The sequence below is a fragment of the Zonotrichia leucophrys genome, chromosome 1, assembly GCF_028769735.1.
Source record: "Zonotrichia leucophrys gambelii isolate GWCS_2022_RI chromosome 1, RI_Zleu_2.0, whole genome shotgun sequence".
Taxonomy (NCBI): Eukaryota; Metazoa; Chordata; class Aves; order Passeriformes; family Passerellidae; genus Zonotrichia; species Zonotrichia leucophrys.
Window position 1 is genome coordinate 82,099,482 of NC_088169.1, and position 24,429 is coordinate 82,123,910.

The 24,429-nt window shown below is 41.2% G+C and overlaps 1 protein-coding gene across 1 annotated transcript in view; it reads right to left on the minus strand.

Moving 5' to 3' along the window:
* Window positions 1-10,101: 10,101 nt before the first annotated feature.
* TMEM135 (transmembrane protein 135) overlaps window positions 10,102-24,429 on the minus strand; it is a 156,280-nt gene continuing 141,952 nt past the window's right edge. The window contains exons 10-15 of the mRNA XM_064719310.1: window positions 20,715-20,882; window positions 17,982-18,045; window positions 17,216-17,292; window positions 15,535-15,633; window positions 14,048-14,115; window positions 10,102-12,514 (exon numbers count right to left, since the gene is read on the minus strand). Coding sequence (XP_064575380.1) covers window positions 12,382-12,514; window positions 14,048-14,115; window positions 15,535-15,633; window positions 17,216-17,292; window positions 17,982-18,045; window positions 20,715-20,882 — 609 coding nt within the window. The 3' untranslated portion in view covers window positions 10,102-12,381. The remainder of the gene's footprint in view (window positions 12,515-14,047; window positions 14,116-15,534; window positions 15,634-17,215; window positions 17,293-17,981; window positions 18,046-20,714; window positions 20,883-24,429) is intronic.

Below are 24,429 nucleotides of genomic sequence, written 5' to 3' on the forward strand. Positions count from 1 at the left end.
CACTGAAAATGTGGTCACACATTGTAACAGGCTGACTCAAAAAGTGGAGGAGTTACCACTCCTGGAAATGTTCAAAATTATGAGGATATGGCACTTGTGGATATGGTTTGGTGGTGAGCTTGGTGATGCTGGATTGATGGTTGTATTTGATGATCTTAGAAGTCTTTTTGAACCTAACTAATTCAATGATTCTGTGATATCGTAAAGAATCTTACAAGCATTTCCAGCTGTGCATAATGGTTCATGGTATTTCATTGATTGGTTCTTGACTTGAGACCTTCTTGGGCAGCCTGATCTTTATGCTGGGAGGAATCAGCACTGCTTGCTCCATCAGTGTGATAAAAGGTTGCCCTTGGATTTGTAGGAACCCATAAATAAACCTTCCAGAGGTTTGGGGTGGGACACCTTGGATCTTGCATGTTGTTTTTTTCTTAATAAAAGTTCAACTCTGTGAATTCTTTTTGTTCATCAGCTGCCTAATTTTGAAGGAGCTGTAGGCAGCACAAATTGCAAAAGAGTCTCTCCATTGACTTCTCCCACCTCAGCTCCAGGTATGTTCTTGGAGGGTGCAGACAGTTCTTCAGGATGGGTGTAACTATTGATGTTCTGGAAAAAGCTGCAAAAGATCCTCTGCCCTCTGGGTCACTATCACTGCTGTGTCCCCTTCAGGCTGTGTGCCCTGCTCAGCAAGCTGAGGCACTTTGGGCCAGCTGCATCCCTGCAGGGATGGACCAGACCCCAGCTGTGTCTCTCAGAGGGCCCAGATTATTCAGAATGCAGGAGAGGCAGCTCTGGGCAGCTCAGGCTCAGCATGGGGGTGAGAGTCCATGGTTACACTCTGTGATGAGGACTCCCTGTGTCAGGGCTTGGGTTTGCCTTAGCACTCTGTTATGGTGAAGTAAGAGAAGCTCATCTTGTACAAAACCCCACACATGAAGTGCAGCATAGCAGACACAGGCCTCAGAAACATTTCTTGGGTACTTTTGCTCTTATATGAACTCCAGCTCAGGGATGCATCCTGCAGAAACAAGAAACTCCTCTCCCTCCTCCAGGGATGACACTACACTTTTGGATCAGTGCATCCCTGCCATGGGCAACCCAGGGCTTATCAACCCAGGTCATGGTGGCTCACATCCATCTCGGGGTTCAGGGAGACAGAATGTGGCACTCACTGCACTGAAAAATGCCCCAAGATCAAATCTACCGTCACCCACCTGCACCTCAGTGAGTTCTGGTGGGAAACCATCTGGGGAGAGCCTCTGTCCTGCCCCTGACAGCATTCACTGACAAACTGCAGCCAGGCAAGTCACCTGAAAATGAGCACAGGCATCCAATGAGAGCTCTGTTTGCTGGTGTGTTATCAACAGCTGCAAATCATGAGGTCTTTATGGTCATCACAGAGCAAGAGTGAAGATTTCTGAAGTGACTTGTGGGCTCCTGGTGCAGCCCATGCACTTGATGGACTCCAGCTCCCACTGGAGTGAAGACTTCTGCCGCTGCATCAGGCAAAGCTGCATCCAGAGCAAACCCTATTTCAGACTTCTTTGTTCATCTAGAGACAACCCCAAAATCAGAAGATTAAAGTTTGCCCCCAGGGAATTCAAATACTTCAATAGGACCTGATTTCATGCAAAAAATCTGTTTACAGAGGAGGGACAAGTAACTAACCAGGTATTGATGGAAGAAATTCCTTTGACCACCATATATTTTTTACATATAATTAAGCTCAATAGTTTTATTTTCTATGGTTCATTTGTAATAAAAGTACCATTACCAGGAAAAGATTGGCATTAATCCTCAGCAACAGAGATTTTATATATCATTTATAGGAGAGCAATACATACACACTTCATCTCTATTAAAGTGTCTATTTTCAATTCTCCTTTGATTAAAAAAAAAAATCAAATATCTATTCTCACTGTAGCATCAAATTAAACCACATGAAACAAAACTCAGCAAAGTGCCAAGCTTTTTGTACCCTATGCTGTGTTCATCTGCACGTGTGTGTTCTTGTGGGTGTATTTTTATATCAGCCTAAGCCATCTCATGGCACCAGGGCACTTAGGGATGTGAGGGATTCCTGGGTGCTGAGGTTTGGAAACATGTTTATTGATAGGGAGGTATTTCTCGCCTTGGCATCTCAGCACAGTGAGGACTCCTCATCTTCCACGGGGGAAGCTCAGGAAGGAACCAGGGCTGGATCTGAGTGCTCATGACAGTCACGTAGGCAAGGGCTGTGTGGCTGGAGAGTACAAGCAGCTGTGTCTGTAAGAAGCAACAGTGCTTTCCTCAGCTCTTTAAAACACCTAAAAGGAGATGAGAGCAGAGGACAAGCCCCATGGCACAGTACAGCATGTTGCATGTTGCAGGTTTGATGGGAAACTTCTCCCATAGGATCCAGATGAGAGACAAGTGATTTCCTCTGAAAGGGGCAATTTCTCAGGCACAGGAATGGCAAGAGAGTAGGAACCTGCCTACCAGTCTGCTGAGGTCCCCTGGTCTGCTCAAAAGGTGCCATATTCATGTGCTGATGTCCCCATCTCTCCTACAGAAGCAGAGCTGCTTGGTTCCACACTCACTGCCTACCCCATAAAACCAATCCACTTTTTCGTTCACAGTGTCAGAGCTTATTGGACAAATTAAAATTAAACCTGAGGAGCAGCATTTCATCTGCTTCATGTGCCCCTGCACAAGAAGGAACTTAGAAATGCCAAATGCCTACAAACAACATGCTGTTGGACTCTCCTCTCCTCTCCTCTCCTCTCCTCTCCTCTCCTCTCCTCTCCTCTCCTCTCCTCTCCTCTCCTCTCCTCTCCTCTCCTCTCCTCTCCTCTCCTCTCCTCTCCTCTCCTCTCCTCTCCTCTCCTCTCCTCTCCTCTCCTCTCCTCTCCTCTCCTCTCCTCTCCTCTCCTCTCCTCTCCTCTCCTCTCCTCTCCTCTCCTCTCCTCTCCTCTCCTCTCCTCTCCTCTCCTCCCCACACAATTTTTATGGCCTCATGGTTTTGTTGGCACAAAGTGTCCTGTCTTCCCTGTGGAGTTTGGCACAGATTCACATAGCTTTTCAGAAATTTTGTATATCTCATGAGGGGCTGCTTCTCCTCACATGGTAGTTACTTGTTTTCCTCCTTCATTTCTTGACTTCAAAGGCAAAAAAAGGTATTTTGTTTAAAGAAGCAGTAAAAGGATGTTGATGAGAGCAGAGTGCGTCCTCTCAGCAAGGTTTTCTCCCTGGGACATGAAAATGCTCCTTCTGTGCTCTAGGATATCACCCCTGGGAAGGTTTTTCTGGCCAAGGAGGAAGGATGGAGATGCCCCTCCTGCTCCCAGGCACCCACCTCAGCAGCCCATGGGGATGGGCCTGCCTGGGACGTGCTGGCTGCTCTGCCCTGGAGCCTGGGGTAGCAGGGACCACAGACAGCATGGGCTGTTGGCCACACACGTCTGTGCATTTCCCAGTGAATTCATGGTGATTTCCAGGGAAGGACAAAGGGGAGAGCAAGAGGAAACAGGCACAGCCATCTCTGGTTTCCTCTCCTGCTTTGTCCATGCAGTAAATTTTGGAGGTTAAAGCTGTAAAATGCACATCACCCTGTGTGACCCCAGCCCTTGGCAAAGCAGCACCGCTCCCTCCCACAGTGACTGCCCACAGGAGAAATGTGTTTATGTGCATTACTGGCTCAGGCAATTAATTTGCAGCCACGATAATGAATCTGAGACCTTTTTGACTGATTTCTCCCTTGCTGCCAGGCTGTCTGGGCAGTCCCTAGTAAGTAATTTCCTTGCATATCTCCTCAGGCCAATAGGAAACTCCATGAGTCACTTTCCTCCCTTTTAACAGCAGTAAGCGACAACTGGGAATCAGAAACTTCCTGCGAAAACAAAGGCACAGAGCTTTGCCTTGACAAGTCTAAATCACAACTAAATCTTTGTCAATCCTCCAGCAAAGGCTGCCATGCCTCTCCTCTTTCTGCTCTGCTCTGTGCAGCAGCAGTCCCCTGGCAGTGCTGGAGGTGTGGGAAGCCCTGTCCCTCCTCAAAGAATCATGTCATGATTAAGGTTGGAAAAGACCACCAGGATCACTGAGTCCTACAGTTAACCCAGCACTGCCAGGTCCACCACTAAACCATGTCCCTAAGCAACACACCAACATGCTTTCTGAACACTTCCAGGGACAGTGATTCATTCCACCACTTTCTTCCGCAGCCTGTTCCAATGCTTGGCACCCTTTCTGCGAAGAAATTTTTCCTCATATCCAATCCAAACCTCCCTTTATACAGCTTGAGGCCTTTTCTTCTTGTTCCATTGCTTTTTGTCTGTGAGAAGAGACTGAGTCCCCCCTGGCTACAGCCTCCTTTCAGGCAATTATGGAATGTGAGAAGGTCCTCCTGAGCCTCTCTTCCTCCAGGAAAACACTCCCACCTTTCTCAGCCACTCCTCACCAGTTTTGTGCCCCAGACCCTTCCCCAGCTCCATTTCCCTTCTCTGGACACGCTCCAGCCCCTCAATGTCCTTCTTGCAGTGAGTGACCCAGAACTGAGCACAGGATTGGAGGTGAGGCCTCACCAGTGCCCAGTACAGGGGACAATCCCTGCCCTGCTCCTGCTGCCACACCAGTGCTGATCCAGGCCAGGGTGCCTCTGGCCTTCTTGGCCACCTGGGCACTGCTGGCTCACGTTCAACCACTGCTGACCAACACCCCCTAGGGCCCTTTCCAAGGGGCAGCTTTCCAGCCATGCATATATGCTGCATCCATACCTCTAGACTGAAGGGTGCCAGGGGATGTTGCTAGGACACAAAAGGTGAGCTCTCAGAGCTAATTTGTTTGTAAGCTCAACAAATTGACATTTGTTGGCCAGGACCAACCAGGACACAGCCAGCATGTCTTGGGTCATATCCAGGAGTTTACATGAGCCAGACCTCATTCCCTCTGGTCAGTTGTTGCCCTAGGGGACTGGCCTTGGCAAAGGGACCCTTGCACCCTTGTGGTCCTGTGGGAGGCAGAAGGCTTCTCAGCATTATCACAGCTCACAAAATCCATGCGGAAGTGGCAGCACAGAAGGTCCTTGGAGGTTTTCACAACTGAAAGGAGCACACTACTGTCAAGTTAAACTTAACCTCAGGTGGATTTTGAGAATCATGATTTGAAGCTGAACCTCCAAAAATGGAGATTGATACTCCTAAGTCACTTAGGAATCTAATCCATGCTCTCAACTACTGCAGGAGGGAGCATACAGGAGGGGAGAAAGATCTTGCTTGTACATGGCAGCATAAAGTGCTTTTATTGTCAAGTCCTGGGCAACACTGCTCAACACAGCAAGCAAAAGGCCACTCTTTCCTTATCAAACAGAAAACTCTTAAGAATGAGAGCTCAAAGGAAGATTTGTTCCAAGGTTCTGAGCTAACGTCTGAAAACATGGCCTCAGCCCCTCCAGATTCCCAGGGAAAACACTTTGCATTGCTACACACACTGTTTTATTTGGACTCAGTCTCATCTTTGTGAGAATATTCTCCTCCCACTCCAACTTATTACAGCAAAATAATTTAAAACTAACTCATGGAATCAAAAATTAATCCCATGCTGAGTGGTATTATGATTGCTGGAGCAAGCAATAATTCCTGCCCAGCATCCTTGTCTGTGTACAGATCAAAGCCAGCATTAAAGCCAAACACATCCTCAGCTAAGGGCAGCCCCACTGCTGCTGTTCCCAGCTGAGCAAAAAGGCTGAACTCTCCCTGTTGGATCGTCTTGGAGTTTACAAGGCCTGGAGCTGGGATGCAGATAATCTTCAACAGCTGCAGGTAACCATGGGGTTGAATGAGGACCATGCAGCTGAAGGGGGACAGACAGGTGAGCAGAAACTCCAGCTGAGGTGAGCAAGACTTCAGCATTCAGCTTCCCACAGGAGCACTGTGAAGGCTGTATCCAGGCTCCCTCTTTCCCAGAGACACATGAAGCTGAAGTCATGCTCACAAACAGCTGACCATCGGAGACTGCACAGAGCTGAGTTCCCAGGCAGGCCAGCATGTGAAGGACACCATCAAAGGGGAGGTTTTCCATCAGAGCAGCTTTGTTCTGCGTGTTGCACATGGTGGGGAGCCGCTGGGCACAGCTCTGGTGGCAGCAGCCAGTCTGGCTCAGCCCCCTTTGCTGGGACTGCTCTAATCTGCCCCATCCTGGCTGACTCCAGCAGGGACCTGAGAAACAGGCTCCAAGGAATCAGAGGAAGCCTGTGGTGATGAGTGGCCTTGGGCTTAACAATCCCCAGTTTGTTCTTGTGGCCGCTGGTTTCCTGCCTGGCTTCCAGCAGGCTGTGCCTGGGCAGATGAAACTGGTTCCATACGGAAAAACCCATATGACAGGTGATGTCTTTGATCCTTGTAAGCCTGCAAGCATGAAGTAGAACTATCAGGCCACACACCAGCTTTTTCATTTCCTGACATCCTCTGAATGAGCAACACCGTTGTGTTTTTGGATCCACGGCAGTTTGTGCTCCACTGACAGTTGTGGGACAGAGCACCTGGCTGAACAGGACACCTGCTGATTTCCAGGACACCTCCCTGCTGTCCCTGTGACCTTGCAGAGGATTAAGCTGTACTGTTATATAAACCAACTGGATTTCTTCATCATCCCTGGTACATGAGCTGGGAAATCAAGGCCACGTGCCTTCAAAGATGACTTTTCTCCAAGTGACTGTTCCACACTGCACACTACCCACAGCTCCTGTAGGTGAACATAATGCACAGATAATACTGTCTCAAACCCATGTGGCAGTGATGGAAATGGGTTAAGGACTGCGCCACATGAGGCAATGTCTTTTTTAAGCCTTTGGGTATAGTTAGAGCTGACATTTTGGTCACTTTTTCAACTAATGTAAATGGTCAAGGGAAAGGAGTTTCCCAGTTGAGTTACTTATCATGGTGAGGGGGAAAATTTCTTTCATTTTTCATTTGTTTTGCAGCCAATAGACAAAGAGCAAACCAACATTTCTGGGTTCTTTAGAACTAGGTTTCTTATGTTTGTATCAACGCAGTGCAATCAGCAGCACTTTAAGGTGGGACTCTCACATCAGATCTGTTCATCCCAGCCCAGTTTGCCCTTTCTTGCAAGTTTTTACTGTCTGTTATGGGAAAATAGGCTTTCACTCTAAAATACTAGAAAAATACAGAAAAAAAGCCTTGCCTCTGTCCCTGACTATGTGATCAGGTCTCCTGTAAACTTCAAGCAGGCCTGGGAACAGTCTCATCAGCTCCTGCTCCAACAGCCACAGCAGCATCTTTTATCCCTCCATTGTGGCAGCTGAAGGGAAAAATCATCCATTGGATTCCACCAGCATGAGGAGATTATTCATTCACCTGGATTTCCAACAGACTCCTCTACTCTGCACAAAATTTTGGCATTAATGTTTAGAATTCTTCTGACTGTTCTCCATTTTAATTAGTGAGTAGAAATCTCCCTGGCCTGTGCCAGGGAAAAAAAAATGCTCCTTGGGATTAAAGTGGGCTCTGGTTCACATTTCTGCTTGCCATATTCAAAGGAGCATGTTGGTAAAGCAAGTGTCCTGTTTGATGGAGATGGAAGGACATAATCCATCTGCTGCAAAGGGTGAGTGCTGTGTCCTGAGTGAAGAGATCCCATTCCAGTGTGGCTAAAGACAAGGAAGAGCACTGGGTGATTTTGCCAGTATATCCTCAATGGCAGTTTTAGGCTTCTTATGGGGGAAAAATTATTGCCTTAAAATCTTACTGTAAAGGTATCTACAGAATAAATAAAACATCCAGGATCTACTACTAAATAGTAAGAAAACCCAAGCAAACTGTGTAGGTCAAGGAAAACTGTCATATTTTTCTGTTGCATTCTCAAAGGTACGAGAGAAAATGTATTGGTTTTGTCGAAGGACATGACTTGTGAGGCACCCTCCCCCTGGAAATTGAGAGAAAAACCCATCTGGAAATGGAGACCTCTGGACAAATATTTAGGCACAAAACTACAGCCACCAAAATGACTTCACTGACTGGAACTGCATTTTGCTACATCCCCCTAGTCCTGTGCTTTTGCACCAGAGTAAGGGCTCATAACACTAGTGTAGAATCACATAAGTCGATAGACCTCTAAAACCATTGAGTCCAGACACAGAAAGCCTGGGCCCTGCCTCTTCCCCCAAGTTAAATGCAGTTGTGTAAAAAAAATCCTCAGAATCATAAAACCTCATACAATCCTCACTGATTTTCTTGCTAAAGAAAATTAGTGCCTTGTGTCAGTGCACACACACTCAAGGACCACTTGTCCAAAAATATTTTCCTCTGACAGAGTTGGCAATTGAAGCTGCACACAAGCTGTTCTGAATCTGAGCATAAGGCTGGGCTCAGACCACAGCAGACTCTTCTACCTGGGATGTCACCAGGAATCTGGAAAAAAACTTTCTCATGTCCTCAAACATAGGCAAAAGCACAGTGGCTTGGAAAAAAAGAAGGGAAACTCACGAAGGGGAATGACCCAACACTGGGATGAGCAGAGGTGAGGGAGGGATGAAAAACTAAGCCATAGGCCATGCTTGTTTCTGGGAGCCATGGGTGAGGAAGCAGCCTCCTGAGATGCCTGTAGGGAGCCAAGCGCTGTTGCCCTGAGCAGACTCCCTAAGGACACCCAAACCTCTACTGCTGAACTGTGACATTTCAGGTTGACCCACCGCTTCCCACCAACCCCTGTATTCCTCTCTGCAAAATAAACTTTTGCAGGAAGTTTGGCATCATCAGAGAGTCACCATCCTGTGATGATGAACATCAGGAGGCAGAAAGGGCTGGCCTTTCAGCCACATGTGGCCCGACCATCCAGCCAGGCGGCCAGCAGAGCTCAGGCTGTGTGGCTCTTCCCTGCCCACACATCACAACAGGCGGTTTGCTCTGTTTGAAAAAGAAACAGCAACATCAACTCACCTCATTACTCATGGAAGTGCAGAGCTAAAGTTGCCAGCTGAACAGCCCTGGTGTTACCTCTTTGTTCCAGCTTGCAATGCAAGATGCATTCCATTACCATCTGCATGGCAGATTATCTTTTGTCAAGTTGGCAGTATGCCTTATCTGTCTCTTTGAGTGACCACAATCACTCCTTCCTCTGGAGGGGACATGTGTTGATAACAGGCTATTGAATGTCAGTGCATGACTGATGAGAACTATAACATCCCATTGTGAGATGCTCTGCCCAGGGGGAGGAGCAAAGCATTGCTACCCAGATATAATCCAGAGGTTTTGAGACACCAGCACGGCTTTCTCCACTGGATTCCCCAGAAGAACAGCAGCTGCCTCTTCTTCTACTGGATCTTCAGAGGAAGAATACATCCTTCTCTACAGGACCTCCCTGCTCCAACAGAACCTCCCCTGACACTTCAGGAGGACTGCAGCCACATTTCCAATTGGACTGCCACCAACACCCTGACCCACAGGACGTCAGGTTGGGTTCTGACTCCATCAGTGTTGTTCTAGTGTACTAGTGAAGTAGTGAAATAATCAATGCAGTCATTGTTTATTTCATCCTTTTATTTTTTCTTCCCTATTAAAGTACTGTTATTACTTGTTCCAATATTTTTTGCCTGAGAGTCCCTTAATTTAAAAGCAATTTGGAGGGGTGGGGAGGGTTTACATTCTCCATTTCAGGCGAGGCTCCTGCCTTCCTTAGCAGACTCCTGTCTTTCAAAACCAAGACACTCTTCACTGACATTGCATTAAGACTTTATTTTGCAACAAATTTAAATGCACGGTCACATTCCTAGCGTTCCTTCACCACCAGGAATCACTTCCAGGGCTAATGCCTGCAAACTGAAGGAGAGTCCACTGGATTAGATATAGAAAGAAGCTTTTTACAAGGAGGGTGGTGAGGCACTGGCACAGGTTGCCCAGAGAGATGGTGGACGCCCCATCCCTGGAAACATGCAAGGCCAGGTTGGATGGGCTCTGAGCAACCTGGTCTAGTGGAAGGTGTCCCTGCCCATGGGCAGGGAGCTTTGGAACTAGATGGCCTTTCCTTCCAACCCAAACCATTGTATGATCCTATGACTTCATTTCACTTACAACTCTACAGAGCTTATTAACAACATGGCCAAAAAAGTCACTTTTTAAAGCAGCAACTGTTTATTATTGGGAAGAACATTAGGACTTTATTTTTTTTTCTCTTACATATATTCAATTTGAATAAAAATAATTTAAAAATTTTTAATTTCTCTTTATATTACATGAAAATAACTTGAAACAACTGTGAATTTTGGAAGCAAGAAACATAGACAAAACTGTTATTTAGCTGCTGAGATGTAGTTCCTGGATTTTTTTTCCCAAAAAAACCCCTCAAATAGAGAAACAATCACAATTGTCATTCCAGTGGAGAAACTTAACCCATCTATAAAATATCTTTACGTTTGAGAATGGTATATTGTTACACTAGAAAGTATTCATAATATATTGTGTGAGTTCTAATATACCACCTAAAATATATAACTTCTCAGACTTTACAAGGTCCAATACTTCAGACCATATTCCAGTGGAAAAACACTACAAATCTCTTACAATCCTTTTAAAGTTCTTGTTCAATTAACTTTTATTTCCTTTTGAGGAATTCTAATATAATTCCAAGCAATAAAATACTGGATACAAACTAGCTTGTAGAACTTTAGTCACGCTAAATTGGAAAACCACTGTTTAAAAGGATGAAGCACCTTTTGTAACAGTGACGAAACATCACTGTTAGTGTAGCTGAAGAAGCAGATTTTGTGCACAAATTTGTAAAATTATCATGACAATAAATTTGATAAAAATTTATATTTTATAGTATATTCGATAGTAAGAAATTCAGCTAATTGGAATTAAAATATGGTTATGGCTGGGGTAAGATTACAGTGTTACAAGACAAAGAGTCTACTTATTAGTCCAGTTCATATTATCTGATAAAGACTTCCAATAAAACACTGATTTCTTCTTTTTTTTGTTTGTTTTTAAAATACATGCAAACCTACTGCAATTTCCCTGGCTCATCTCGCTTCTTTTCAGTTTTTTTCAGTTGAATGTGAATATAGTTCATCTTCTCATTAACTTCTAGGGTAATGAACACCATTCAGCACCACCAGAATGGGTTATAATTAAAAAAGCTCAAAAAAGCAAAGGAAAAAAAATGCAATTAGCATGTCAAGGTTCACTTTGCAACACAAATCTGCAGAAATATGTTCACCAAAAATGAGATGGATTTTGTGTAGGTAGTTATTTGCATTGAGTACCATATAAAATTTAATGTAACTGTGCCAGTCGTGAGTCTGATAGCCTGGTGTAAAACCACTCTTCACCAATAACAAGGAAAAAAAGACTATTAATCTGATTGTCAAAACTGTTCTCTGCAACAGCCTAACCTCAGGGGTCAGTTCTCTTCCAAAGAAATGCTTGAAACACTGGCTGGTGCTGCAGCCCAACAAACAACCCAATGCTATCTAAGGTGACAATGTCAAACCCTTTCAAAAACAAACATTTTGCTCCAGTATATTTTATCTGGGGAGGGGGGAGGTGGGTGGGTATTTTGCTTTGTTTTGTTTTGTTCTTGGCTTTTTTATTTTTGTAACTGTCTGCTGTTTCCAACACCATCTCAGAGGCTGGAATGTTTCATTCCTTCCTCTGCCAGCTGTGTCCTTTTCCACTTGGCAGATGCTGACCACCACACCCGCCGCTCCTCAGCGCACAGCAGCCACCAGAACTGCCTTCTTGTTTTCCTTGCCTGTTATCTGTGTCATCAGAGGAATTTACAGCCCTGGAATGTGATTTCTGAATCAATATGCGTTTTCTTTTCCTAAGGAATGCCTTATTTTGCAACCACAGCTGTGAAAAAATAATCTAATTTTAACTAACGAGGGGATGGTGGCTCTTTAGAGACAAATCAGTGGTGCAGTTTGAAAAACCAGGGAGGCATTTCACCAGACTGCAATCTTTTTAAGATCACGTAAAATTCTGGACCTAAACTATGCCAATTGTCTTCATTTCTAAATTAAGAATTACTTTTAGTTTTACCAAGAAATATTATACTGGTATGAACTATGGAATTTTTGAAATTATGAAGCATATTAATGTTTTACTTCTCTAAATATATTACTCATTTGTTTAATTCATTCAGGATTCTACCATACTGTCAACCAACTATAGCAATCCAGAAATGTTTTCTGCTTATGGAAGGGGCTTAATCACTAAGCCACACCTCCCTGCAAAGCTTCAGTATTTCTGATTGGTAAAATGCTTTTCTCATTGAAGTAATACTGAAGTGGAGCCCTAGTCCTCCTCCATATATACGACTGTCAAGTTAATTAACTTTTCAGGACAAAATGCTGATCACATTCAATGTCGAGCCACACTGTCGTGTTCAAGACAGCTCCAGTGGTAGCTCTGGTGGCACAACTGTGTATCTTGGGTCAAGTTTAGGTGTGAAATCCTTGAAGTTCTTAGATGCTTCAGTACCAAACACATCTAAAACTTTCCTATTCATGAGAGCAAACCTGAAAAAGAAAAGACAAGAAAGTATGAATGCATGACTCACTTACTTATGAAAAAATAAAATTATTTCATGTCATGAAAGTTTACCAAAATCTGTGACATATAGGCTTCAACTTGCACTGTTCAGATATTGAAAGTTTTTCACCTCAGGCAATAACGATTTTTTTAAAAATTGCGTTTGAAAAATGTGGCTAATAATGTTTGTGTTCGTGTACTTCAAAAATGCAACTTATGAAAAAGAGGAAGGGTCCCCTTTTACTTTCAATTCCATAAAAAAAAGGTCAAACCAAAATATACTGCTGTTCTCTCTCATTCCAGAGCAAACTGTGGCCCTGCCTGTCCAAGTCTGGATGCCAATTTTCTGGGTGTTACAACCTACTTCCATTTTGTTGTTCTTCACAACTATAGAATGGAAAGCGTATGAAATATCAAAAGAAACTGCCTTTATGGAGAGAGTGTCAAAATTACTATTAGAGGGACTTGCTTCAGATAAAATAAATGAGCAGAATAGAATTTGTACTCCTTCCTCTCCTTCAATTAAGGCAAGCTTAGGATTAGTACAAAATGAAAAAATGCAGACAAAATTGGACATCTGTACTGACATCATTCCCTGTATCATGTTTGTATGGCCTCAGATGTTGCCTAAGGACTGCCTCCAGGCATCCCAAGGAAAGCTTCCCACTAAATCTTGCAATGTATTCAATCACCTCGTGTGTACTGTGCCGCGGGGAGTGTAGGTTCAACATGCTCCAGGGACTGGCCTCTGATTTCACTTCTAATTTTACAGCCTGGAGAGCTCGTTGTCACGAAAAACAGTACTTTTTATAACCCCATTCATAAACTGATCAAGATTTGGATGCCTTGTTCCTGCCACACACTGCACCAGTATAACAGTGTACAATTCACTAAACTGTATTTTTCTAAGTCAGTTACAGCAAGATCTCTTTTTAAAAGAAAGTTTTTTAGATTCCTGCAGCAAAGAGGAAAAACATCCACTATATTACAGTGTATATTCATGATTATGATCAGTGAAAATTTTTCATTAGCTTTGCAAGAAAAAAAAACCCTTTCCCAACTGAAACAGCTATAAAAAAGTACTGAAACTTTCAAGTATTCTTAGGAGATATTCTGACATTTCCAGTAATGCTTTTAAACCCATAGTAATACCATGCTGTTAATCACTGTACATACTGATTTCTTCAACAGTCATTTACTGGATTCTTCATGTTCCAATAGAACTTGAAAGCATCCCACCCTCCATAGGGTGGGCTAAAAAGGCTTCAAGTAAAATACTCATCTGCTAGATAGTCTTCACTAGAGCAGTCTGCTCCTGTCATTACCCTAAACCCAGCAATGTCACTTCAGCAGCAAAGAACTTCAAGGGTACTGGAAACCATTTGAAAAGCAAAGTAAATCCACAGGAAATCAGCCCTCATGTACTATTAGCACTCTGCTGCTGGCAGTGAATGACACAGAAAGCTGAGTGTGATAAATGACAGGTTTAGACAAGCCAGAACACAACCCTGAGTACATACCTGCCCCTTGTTAGTCGTAAAAGAAATTTCCAGTATGAAGGTCTCAGGTTCTGAACTTCCATGACAGCCTGCAAGGAGAGGATTCTATCAGAGCCAGCTGACAGTGTCAGGCAAAAGTTTCATCTGCTGCATTAGGTAGCCAAAATCAGCAAAAGGATTGTTATGGAACTCATTTTTACTGCTCTGTGCTGAATTCAATGTTTGTATGATCACCACCAGCACAGACAAATATTCCCAGAATACAGTATTTTACCATTGGTGACAATTAACTTACATCTCATTGCAGATGAGTAAACAATCATTACTCCTGGACTGGTGGATGCCAAATTTACCTCCTACTTATTCCTCTATCCATTCTGCATTTTGTGATCCACCATTTCTTGTAGTCATATTTATATTTCATGCTACATTATCTTAAATAATGTCATACATTCAAAATCCATGTCTTCTCTCTATTCCATTACTTTTCTGGGTCACTTAGAAATATAGAGAATAACAAACATCTCAGCGTAGATCCTTTCTCTAATTTCTCCTTCCCTCTTCCTGCTAAACCTAGCAATTTGTTTCTAGTCTTAGATCAGTATTCCAATTAGTTATTATGTAACCAAAAAACCCTTCTTTTCTCATATGAACTTTTTGTCTGTTAGCCTCGCACAGTTGTCCCTGTCAGGAGTATTTTGGAGACCTTCAGGCACATCCCAAGCACCAAAATATCAATTCACTTTGATACTAGACTTAGAGCTATTCCTGAGTACATGGGAAGAATGAGGAGGAGGAGTGTCTCTCAAACATCCTGTTAAGCACAAGACTGCAGAAGATTGCTTTAGGGTCATTTTATATTCTCTTTATTGGGGGGCACAAAAAATATAGTTATGGAGGTCCAGAGAATATGTAGTTCATGCAGGGATGTTTCAGCAGAAGGTCTAGAAACGGTGAGATGTAGTAGAATAGTAGAGCTATTTGAGTAGCACTGAAAAGTTTATTTTCTAGCTGATGCAGACAATAAAAGGACTGAGGTTAAAGGCATGTAGCTAACTTGAGAAGTAGAAAAAATGGTACTACTGCTTGTGTCAAATGGAACACTTCAGGGTTTTTACTATTTTAGGCAATATTAATTTAAATGAGTGGAAACTTTCAGTTGATTTAAAAAAACATAAAATATTGTATTATACTGTTTGCCTACTTGAAAAACTGTCCTTTCACATGCTCATGGAAGTTCGTACATTAATGTTCATCTTCTGGGTGAGTGCATTTTAAGATTCTTTCCAAATAATTCAATGTTTTGTATAATGTATTCAGCTGTAAGCAAAGGAGAAACTGAGTCCTAGGACTGACCTTCCCCCAGTGACACTCAAAATCAGGATGCAGGAGCACGATGCTGTGAATCACTACATCTCACCATCTTTTCTACAGAACTATCTCCTTGTGCTCCTCTTTTCATTCAACATTTGATGTAAAGAATTTCATGTGTTAGAGAACATACTTACTGCCTGAAAGCATATCGATGTAGAAATGGCATAGATGATGCTGTCTGCATGAGGAAAATAGGGAACCTTCCCAGCTTCAATGCCTTTGAAGTATATAGTCTATAAAAATAAAAAAAAATGTTGAATGCAACAAAATCAAAGTATCTTTTTACTTTTTTCTTTTACCTTTAAAAAAAACCCACATCAACTTTATCTTTTTTTATATGCCCACAAATGTGATGTTGATTAAAACAGACTACAGATGTTGCACAGGATCAATCTACTAAGAAGCTATTACTGCACAGAACAGGACTAGCAACAGCTTGGGTTTTACAGAACCTAAAGATAAAAAGGGGAAAGTTTGCTCTGTTAAATTCTTCATTTTAAAAAAGCAAAAGAACAATGCAATAACTATTCCAACAAAGTGAATATTCACTGTTCTTAAACAGCTTGAAATCACATACTTTACTTTCTGAGAAAACATGTACAGTTTATTTTCCTGAGCACAGCCTGACCTTGCAAAGCAGCACACGCCTCTTTGGTCAGTTACCCTTGGCTTGCATAAGATGATAAAAGTAGTAAAAAAAAAAAAAAAAGAAAGAACACACAGCGCTTTTCTTATTTCACCATAGGCAAGATGTCTCAAAGTCCATAGAAAAGCATCAGCAATACAAGATAATACTGGTTTTTTACAACTGGAGTTCTAAAAGTCATTATGGAGAACTCAGATTTGCCTTTATATGACCAACTGCCTTCAGAGCTTGGTCTGGAATAACCAGGAGGTGGAACAGAGAGTATCTTCCCTTTTTATATTTCATTTTATGTGTAACAAAAAAAAAAGTTTCTTCTTTTTATGTTCTCTAAAATTAATTCTGCTCTGGTAATGGACCTGGATAATTATCACTAGAGAACAAGGCCTTCAACTTCTGCAGGAGAAATATGTGATTCAGGTATGATGCATAGTGAAAGAACCTTATCAACTCATTCCACTGGTACTGTTGGGGAACTGACCATGACTTAGTCTCAATTTTCTGGAAAAATCACAGTAAGAAATCAAATGCTGGTTAGAAAAGTATAACCAACATACCCAGACTCTGTAACTAATTTTTTTTCCTGAGTTCCTAATTTTAGCAAGTTCAGAGAAATAATTCAAGCCTGAAGAATAGTAATTAGAACAAAGTTCATTCCAAAGCTGGGAATTCAATCAGCTGTAGTACAGTGACAAACAACTTCAGCTATAGACCAAAACCTAAGCTATTCTGAGTTATCTTAGACTGTTGAATGCCAAAGTAAGGGAACAAAGGCAGGAAGTTAAGCTGCAGCTTTTGGCAATAAATCTGCAATTAAAGACTAGGTCTGATTTATGTTTCTGGCAGAATAGACATTCTTGGAACTTTCTTATTTTAAAAATCTGCAAAAACTACAAAGCAAAGGGTTGTCAGAAGAATAAAAAAATTGGTGGAGAATATACATGAAGACCAGTGGATAAAGGACATTTAAAATTAGTCAAAGAAAAGAAAGTAAGAAAGACATGAGACCACATGGCAACATTGCCTCTGGCACACATGTAGTGAAACACCATCAGCATACAACTTTGTATTTCACTGGAATTGCCTGATAAAACCTCTGACGTTCACTTTCTTTTCTTCTGCCTTGAAAAACAGATGAAATGAAGACCTCCTTTAGGAGGATAATAACTTACCTCTACTAATTTAGACACCAGATACATAGAGATAGTTGTACTTTTGTAAAACATCATAGAAATTCCTGCTAGACACCCTGTAACAATTAGAAAAGCATTGTTAAGGTTGTGGTTTGAGTTGTTAAGGTCACTGTTGTGTGTCAGTTCAACAAACACTGCACAGGACTATTTACTTCTGCTGCTACAGACAGCACAGTTTAGTGATTTTTTTTGCTGCCCAAATATGGTTTGTAGCACTAAAAAGAGAAAGTCTCAGAAAGCTGAAACAAATCTGTACTCAGGAGCACACTGTCAAATTTCTCCGGTTTTTGTGGGATGAGAGATCTCTGTGGTTCTAACATGTGACAGATGCACATGAGGGAAGAGCCTCACCACCACACAAATTTCATGGTAAAAGCATCTTTCTTTGGACCCTGTGGAGCTCAATGTACATTCTGTGGAATATGGAAGAGTGAGTACTTTCATCTCACATGTCTACAGCTCCAAATTAAAGGACAAGTTTATATTTATGCACAGCGTAATACACTGTCTTTGGAGCTGACCATAAACTCCACATTTGACTGAATTTGCCTTAAAATTTTAATTGCAACTCTTTCCTTGACACTACTTGAAACATCACTGTCACTTTGACACAACCTTGATGTACACAGGAATAGGAACAAAGTCCTATTTTCATCACAGAAGTCTGAAAATGGAATGGGAGGACAGACAAGAGGAACACTTGCAGAGTCCCAACACATACAGCACAAACTTTCCATGGACTCACCAGCTACGAGTGCATGAAGCTCATCATCAAGGTTTCGGACCCAGCGCAGGAAGCAACTTGTACCCTGCAGGTGAACAGAATGCAAGCTTAGCCCTACTTATTTCTTATAACACACAGACTGCAGGTATTCCTTATAAGCTAGTAATGTAGCACACAGGATGAATTAAGAATGTAGTGTGATAATACCCATAATCACAGAATCATAAAATAGTTTGGGTTGGAAGAGACCTTAAAGATCACCTCGTTCCATCTCCCCTGCCATGGGCTGGGACACCTTCCACTACACCAGGTTGCTCAGAGCCCCATCCAGCCTGGCCTTGAACACTTCCAGGGATAATGTATTATTCTTGTTCTTGGTATGGTTGTTAGAATAAAAGGCAATTTAATTGATAAGTGAGTAGGCAAACTTTCCCATTTTTTCAGTCTTGTAAGGGAAATGTAAAATCCCATTGTAATTTCTTAAGAGCTGTAGAAACTTTCATTATTGAGACATGTTAGGTCTGATTAGGTAATCTTTACCACATCAAGAAACACTAAATTACATCAACAAATACACAAGAAATCAACAAAACTGAAGAACAAGCTTTTTAAAAGCACTGGTGATACTAAAGTCCAGAGAGTTGGATATAGTACCCATAACATTTAGTGTCTTAAATTTACAATTTACTGCTGCCATTTCTTTCAAAACTGGAGTTAGATTAAATTAATCTAATTAATCTAATTAGTCAAATTAGATTAATCTAATTTGAATTCCAATCTAATATCAAAGCTAATCATGAATTCATATCATCCTCATTTGCTGTACCTGCTAGACTCTTTTCCATGATAAAGGTTTTTTTCAACTACATACAAAACCTTCAGAGATTTTTTTCATGCATCCAATAAATTCCAGAACTAGGAAAACACGTTAATCTAAAAAAGTAGAACTGCATGTCCCTTGGATCCAAAACACACCAAGCATTTAAATTTTTTTTGCCATGGTCCAATTTTTTTGAGTTGAAATTTTTAGAAAATTAGAAAACTAGAATTTTTTCTGCCCTACTTGCCTATTTAGACTGAAAGAAAAATAAAATGCAACCCAAATTTGTGTAAGTTATGAAATGCAAACAATAACATATAGTAGATCATAGAATTGGTGAATCATTTAGCCTGGAAAGGGCATTTAAGATCAATTCCAACCTAGTGTCCACCAAGTCCACCACTAATCCACATCCCCAAGTGCCAAATCCACACACCTTTTGAACACTTCCAGAGATGGCAACTTCACCACTTCCCTGGACATCCTGTTGCAGTGCCTGACAACTCTTTAAGTGAAGGAAGATTTCCTACTATCAAATCTAAACCTCCTGTGGGCAACTCGAGGCCATTTCCTCTTGTCCTGTCCCTTGCTGCTTGGGAGAAGAGACTGACCTACACCTGGCTGCAGCCTCCTTCCAGGCAGTTGTGGGGAGTGATAAGGTCACCCCTGAGCCTCCTTTTCTCCAGGCTGAACCCCCAGCTCCCTCAGCCACTCCTCACCAGGCTTGTGCTCCAAACCCTTCCCCAGCTCCACTGCCCTTCTCTGGACACGCTCCAGCCCCTCAATGTCCTTCTTGCACTGAGGGACCCAAAACTGAGCACAGGACACAAGGTGTGGCCTCACCAGTGCTGAGTACATACTTAAAAAATAGTAAATAAAGGTCAGAATATGTCACCTTCATTTTATGAGTATCCAGTGGGCCAAATTGCACCTCTCAATTGAAGCTTTTAAACACATCAAAATAATTTTAGCTTTTGCAATTTAATTTTTTTTCTTCTCTAAAGGCTTTTTTCTTAAAGTTTAAGAAAAAAATTAATTTTCAAGTAAACTCTGAACAGCTCATTTGCACTTTGCTATGAAAAAATTTAGACTCTGTAACCTACAAATTGTTGTCTCAATTTAATTACTAATCAAGTGAAGTGCTGTTTTACTTACATTTAAGACCTCCTTTTTTTTTTTTTTAGGTAAATAACATTTACCCTGAAATAATACAGCATGATCTTGAATTTGCAGAACAAATAAAGTGGCAGTTGGAAAATGCCATGTGATTAAGAATACAAAAGTGCAAAAGACACTTCAGCACTGCACTGTGCTGAAGTGCTATTCTGCATTATGGCAGGTGCTTTGCCACATTCTCTTTTGGCATAAATAAACATAATTGGATTAATTCCAACAATGCTGTATGAATGCATATCAGTTCACAATCTGTCATCTTATAATGGGGTAGAAAGGATACACTTCCAAGCAGTAAGTGCAATATCTTCTCAGCTACATGCTCTATGTTCTGCAGTCTCCTGCTATTCAGTGTCAAGTAAGAATTCCAGGTATGTGAACCAACAAAATCTGCACAAGGCTTCTCTCTGGCAACACAGACACTACTGCAGTCACTACTTGTGCCTGCATGAAAATGCTTTTGTGTAGCAGCAAATCCCTCTGAAATATGAATTCACTTTCTCTGAAGTACTCTCTATCTCCTGATCTTGAAAACAAGTTGCAAAATCCATCAGGTCTATTTAGAAATTACAGAAAAAAGAATGGAAGAACAGCTTTCTATTTACAATTTGATTATTGCAATAGTATAAAATTTGTCAGTAACATGCTGTCGAAAACAGCACCAGTACCATTAAGCAGCTTGACTTTTTAGCTCTTTGTGATATTCTGAAAAGTGAAATAAAACCCAGAGCATTTGTCATTTCTGTATGCTATAAACTTACTTTGTATATACTGACAAAAGATCCCAGAAAAGCTCCAAGCTGGAAATTTTCCTTGTTGTAGAAGAGGGAAAGTAGCCGTGATGGCTGTGTAAGCAGATGCCGGAAGGTGGAAGGAATCCGAAGGCAACACTGGATCAGGTAACCAATGCTAAACATCCTAATGAAGCCCTAGAGAAAAGAAATAGAGATCTTGTGGTAAGAAACCACAAATTCTGGAAAAGAAAAAGCCAAAGCTTCTACAGAAGGTTTTATTTTTGACAGCAAATAGTTTAAAACCCACTCTGAAGGTAATATGTAAGACATATAAATGTTTTCTACTCCCACCTTCTAACTCAAGAGTTTTCTTTTTCCCAGTTACCCTGTAAAATAGTAAATGCAGTAAAATCACAGACAATTGACTCTTCTTTAATTTCTGTGAATTTTTGAAAGGTCTCAAGAAAAAGCCTTCTATTATACTCCAAAATTCTGTCCTTTGAAATAATCCTGATGTCTTCATTTCTAGCTTACTGACCAGCTTTTAACCACAAATGGGTTTATAGAGGTTTATAGAGGAAAGCAATGCAGTGGAAAAAAATGAACACTTCTGTACTCAAATGTCTCAAGAAAACAGTAAAGAGGAAAAAGTCCACCAAAACTAAATTTCAGAAAGTGTGAGAATTAGAAGTTAACCCTGGTGGCTTGGCACATGCTCACAGACCTTTCCTCAGCTAAACATGAGGTTGTGGGATGCCTGCAGCAAGGGAAAGGGAGAAGCTGGAAGGGACTTCATGTGCAGAGCTACTGAGAAGGGATAAAATGGATTCCAAAGAATTTACTTACTATTCCACCTTGGATAAGGACCTGTTTTCTTTTTTAACATGACACAAAACCACACTCAATTTTTTTTCCAAATTATTCTCCCCAGTTTCTTCTAACTTCCTCCAATGCTTCCTACCATTATTCTTACCCTAAGGTGAACCTTATTAAATAATTCTGAATAAATTTTACCCAGTTTTTGTCTGGAAGATTCTTTATGTGAAAACTATTTCTGCACTCACCTGCAAATAAGGCAAGCACCTTATTCAATTACAGGGACACAATTCCAGTGACAAGGAAATCTGGCAGGGGTTTGACTGAGCAACCTTTCAAACTCAGAAACTAAAACCATTTTTTCCTCCTAAAGAACTTTATAATGCATCATAAAGATCATAAAAATTTATTGTGGTTAAACATCCAGTAATAAACTCTTCCTGAAGCAATTACTCTTCCTGCTACTCAAGAAGTGGCTTATGAGAACCAAGTGGAAGAAAGTAAGTCATCCAACAATACAACAGCATTTTTTTGATAGAAAAAATTCCATTCCTTCATGCCATTAATAAAAAAAAATAAGAAAATGTCCTAAACCTTTGTGAGGAACAAAGCCCAAAACAAGAAACAACAGAATGGTGTGTTTGATGTTTTTACCAAGCAAAGGTGACTTCAGTGGGGTGAAGAAACATTTAAATTACAACTAGTTAAATGCTCAAACACATCACTGATTTTATTCTTATTAGTTACCAAATCAGAAGTGCCACACCACAGGACTGAGGTTTAGTGTTGATGCCCATGAAATACCAGTATTGTGCAAAATCTCTCTATTTAGCTCATTACTACAAACAGCTGAAATCATATCACACCTACAGGTGCTTTTTCACAGTCACAGGAAGCATTATATCTTATAATCCATGTACAGTATTGTAACCTTTATCTTCCATAAAAAGACATCCAATAAGAATGGACGTAGTACACAGCAGAGCATATGCAGGGCACTGTAATGAACACAAGTGAGCAAAGAAAACTCTGCTAAGAGCCATTTCTCCACAGAGATTTTCAGTTGGAGCTCAGATCAGCCAGAAGTGGTAGCACAGTGTAATGACATATCTCCAGAATTTAATAAACCTTTCTGCTTTTGAGAAACAAATTTCTTAATACATTCAAGATACTTGCTACAACTCAAATTCAGAAAAGCATATGTGCATATAAACAGAGTTCAGAAACATACCATAACTTCATTCAACCTGTTGCAATATATGAGGAATTAGTTAAGATAGTTAAAATCAATTAATTAAGATATTCAATGTTTATTCTGGGTACATAGTAGCCCAGATTCCTTCAAGATACAGAACTTTGGGACTACTATCATAGAAAATAATCTCAGAGAAGTCATGGATACCCCATTCCTGGAACTGCTCAAGGTCAGGTTGGATGAGGCTTTGAGTAACCTGGTATAGTGGAAGGTGACCTTACCCATAGCAGGGGAGCTGGAATGCTTTAAGGTCCCTTCCAACTCAAACCATTGTATGATGCTACAACATCATTCTTTGAGGTCACCCTAGTCACCAGTAAATTTGGAGTTATCTGGTCCTGTCTGCAGCACCAGCAGAAGAAACAGATAACTGGACTTCTACTGTGGCTCCTCACTGTAATGGCTCCTCACTGTAAACAAGCAAAATCCTAAAGAGGAAAAATATTGTTCCACTGCTTCTGTCACCGCTCTTTTCAGACACTTACAAGAACAAAGCATTTCAAGTATTTAAAGTTTGAAGGGAAGTCAATGAACTCAGGTGGTATGGCACTACTGAATGTTACAACATGATGCTGTCAATGAGCTAATGTGCATTTAAATGTGAAGCAGGAGAAGAAGAGCATGCAAATGGCAGTTAAAGCACAGATGTATTTATGAGAAGAAAACTTGTTCAAGGGTAAGGGAAAACTGAGGGGAAGTTTTGGCAATAAGCAGCTCATCACATCGTTATCAGGTTTGACAGCTCCATTGCAGAAAAGGAATTGTAAAAACATGCTCAAATCATGTCAGCTGACAGTTGTTACTGATCAACTCCAGGAACAGTCACAGAACTGAACTTTGAGAATTTTGGATCTTTAAAAATATAAACACTTTTTTTTTTTCACTCATGTTTTCATTTAAATAAAAAGTCACAGAACAGTCAGGAAATTTAGAGGACCCGACTGCCACTTGAGCTATATTTTCCTCACTAGGTTATTGTAGTCAAGAATAATTTACACCAAAATACTAAAGAAGACAGGTCCAAGAATGAAATAAATTTCAAATGCTCAACTGTCTTCTCTAAAGAGAGAACATCTTTATAAAAATTTATTTTTAAAATTTACTTTTGTCAGGTCAAGTCTTTACTCAGCTTTATTATCAGTTAGCCTTTTTCCTTCCCTCATTCTATTTAAGGATATTTAAAACAAAACAAAATTATGCTCAATCAATAAGTGAAAAGGATGTGTATTCCTGAACATCCACCTTCCTCCCCATCCTTGGATTCGTTTAACATTTTAAAAAGTTATTTTTGAAAGTAATATGCATTAAAAGCATCTGAAGATACTCAAACACATTTTTGCTGCTCCATATATAAAACCAGGTCAACTGTTAAGGGATTGGGAACTTCTGGAGCCTTACCAACTCCCAAAACAGGCATAGCAGGTGGTACCACCTGCGCCAACCCAATGCCAGCTAATACAAATTTCTGCACAGCAATTCTCTGAAAAAAATGCCCTGATCACATTAATAATGGAGGATGAATTATACCACCAGAGATAAACAGCCCTTCCTGGGCATAGCAACTGTGACCAATCTCTCATTACCCCAAGCCCTTAAAATAAACGACTGGAGGGGTGCACCCAGTGCCCAGCAGCGACATTCCAGAGCCGTGCAGCTGCACGGGGACCGGGG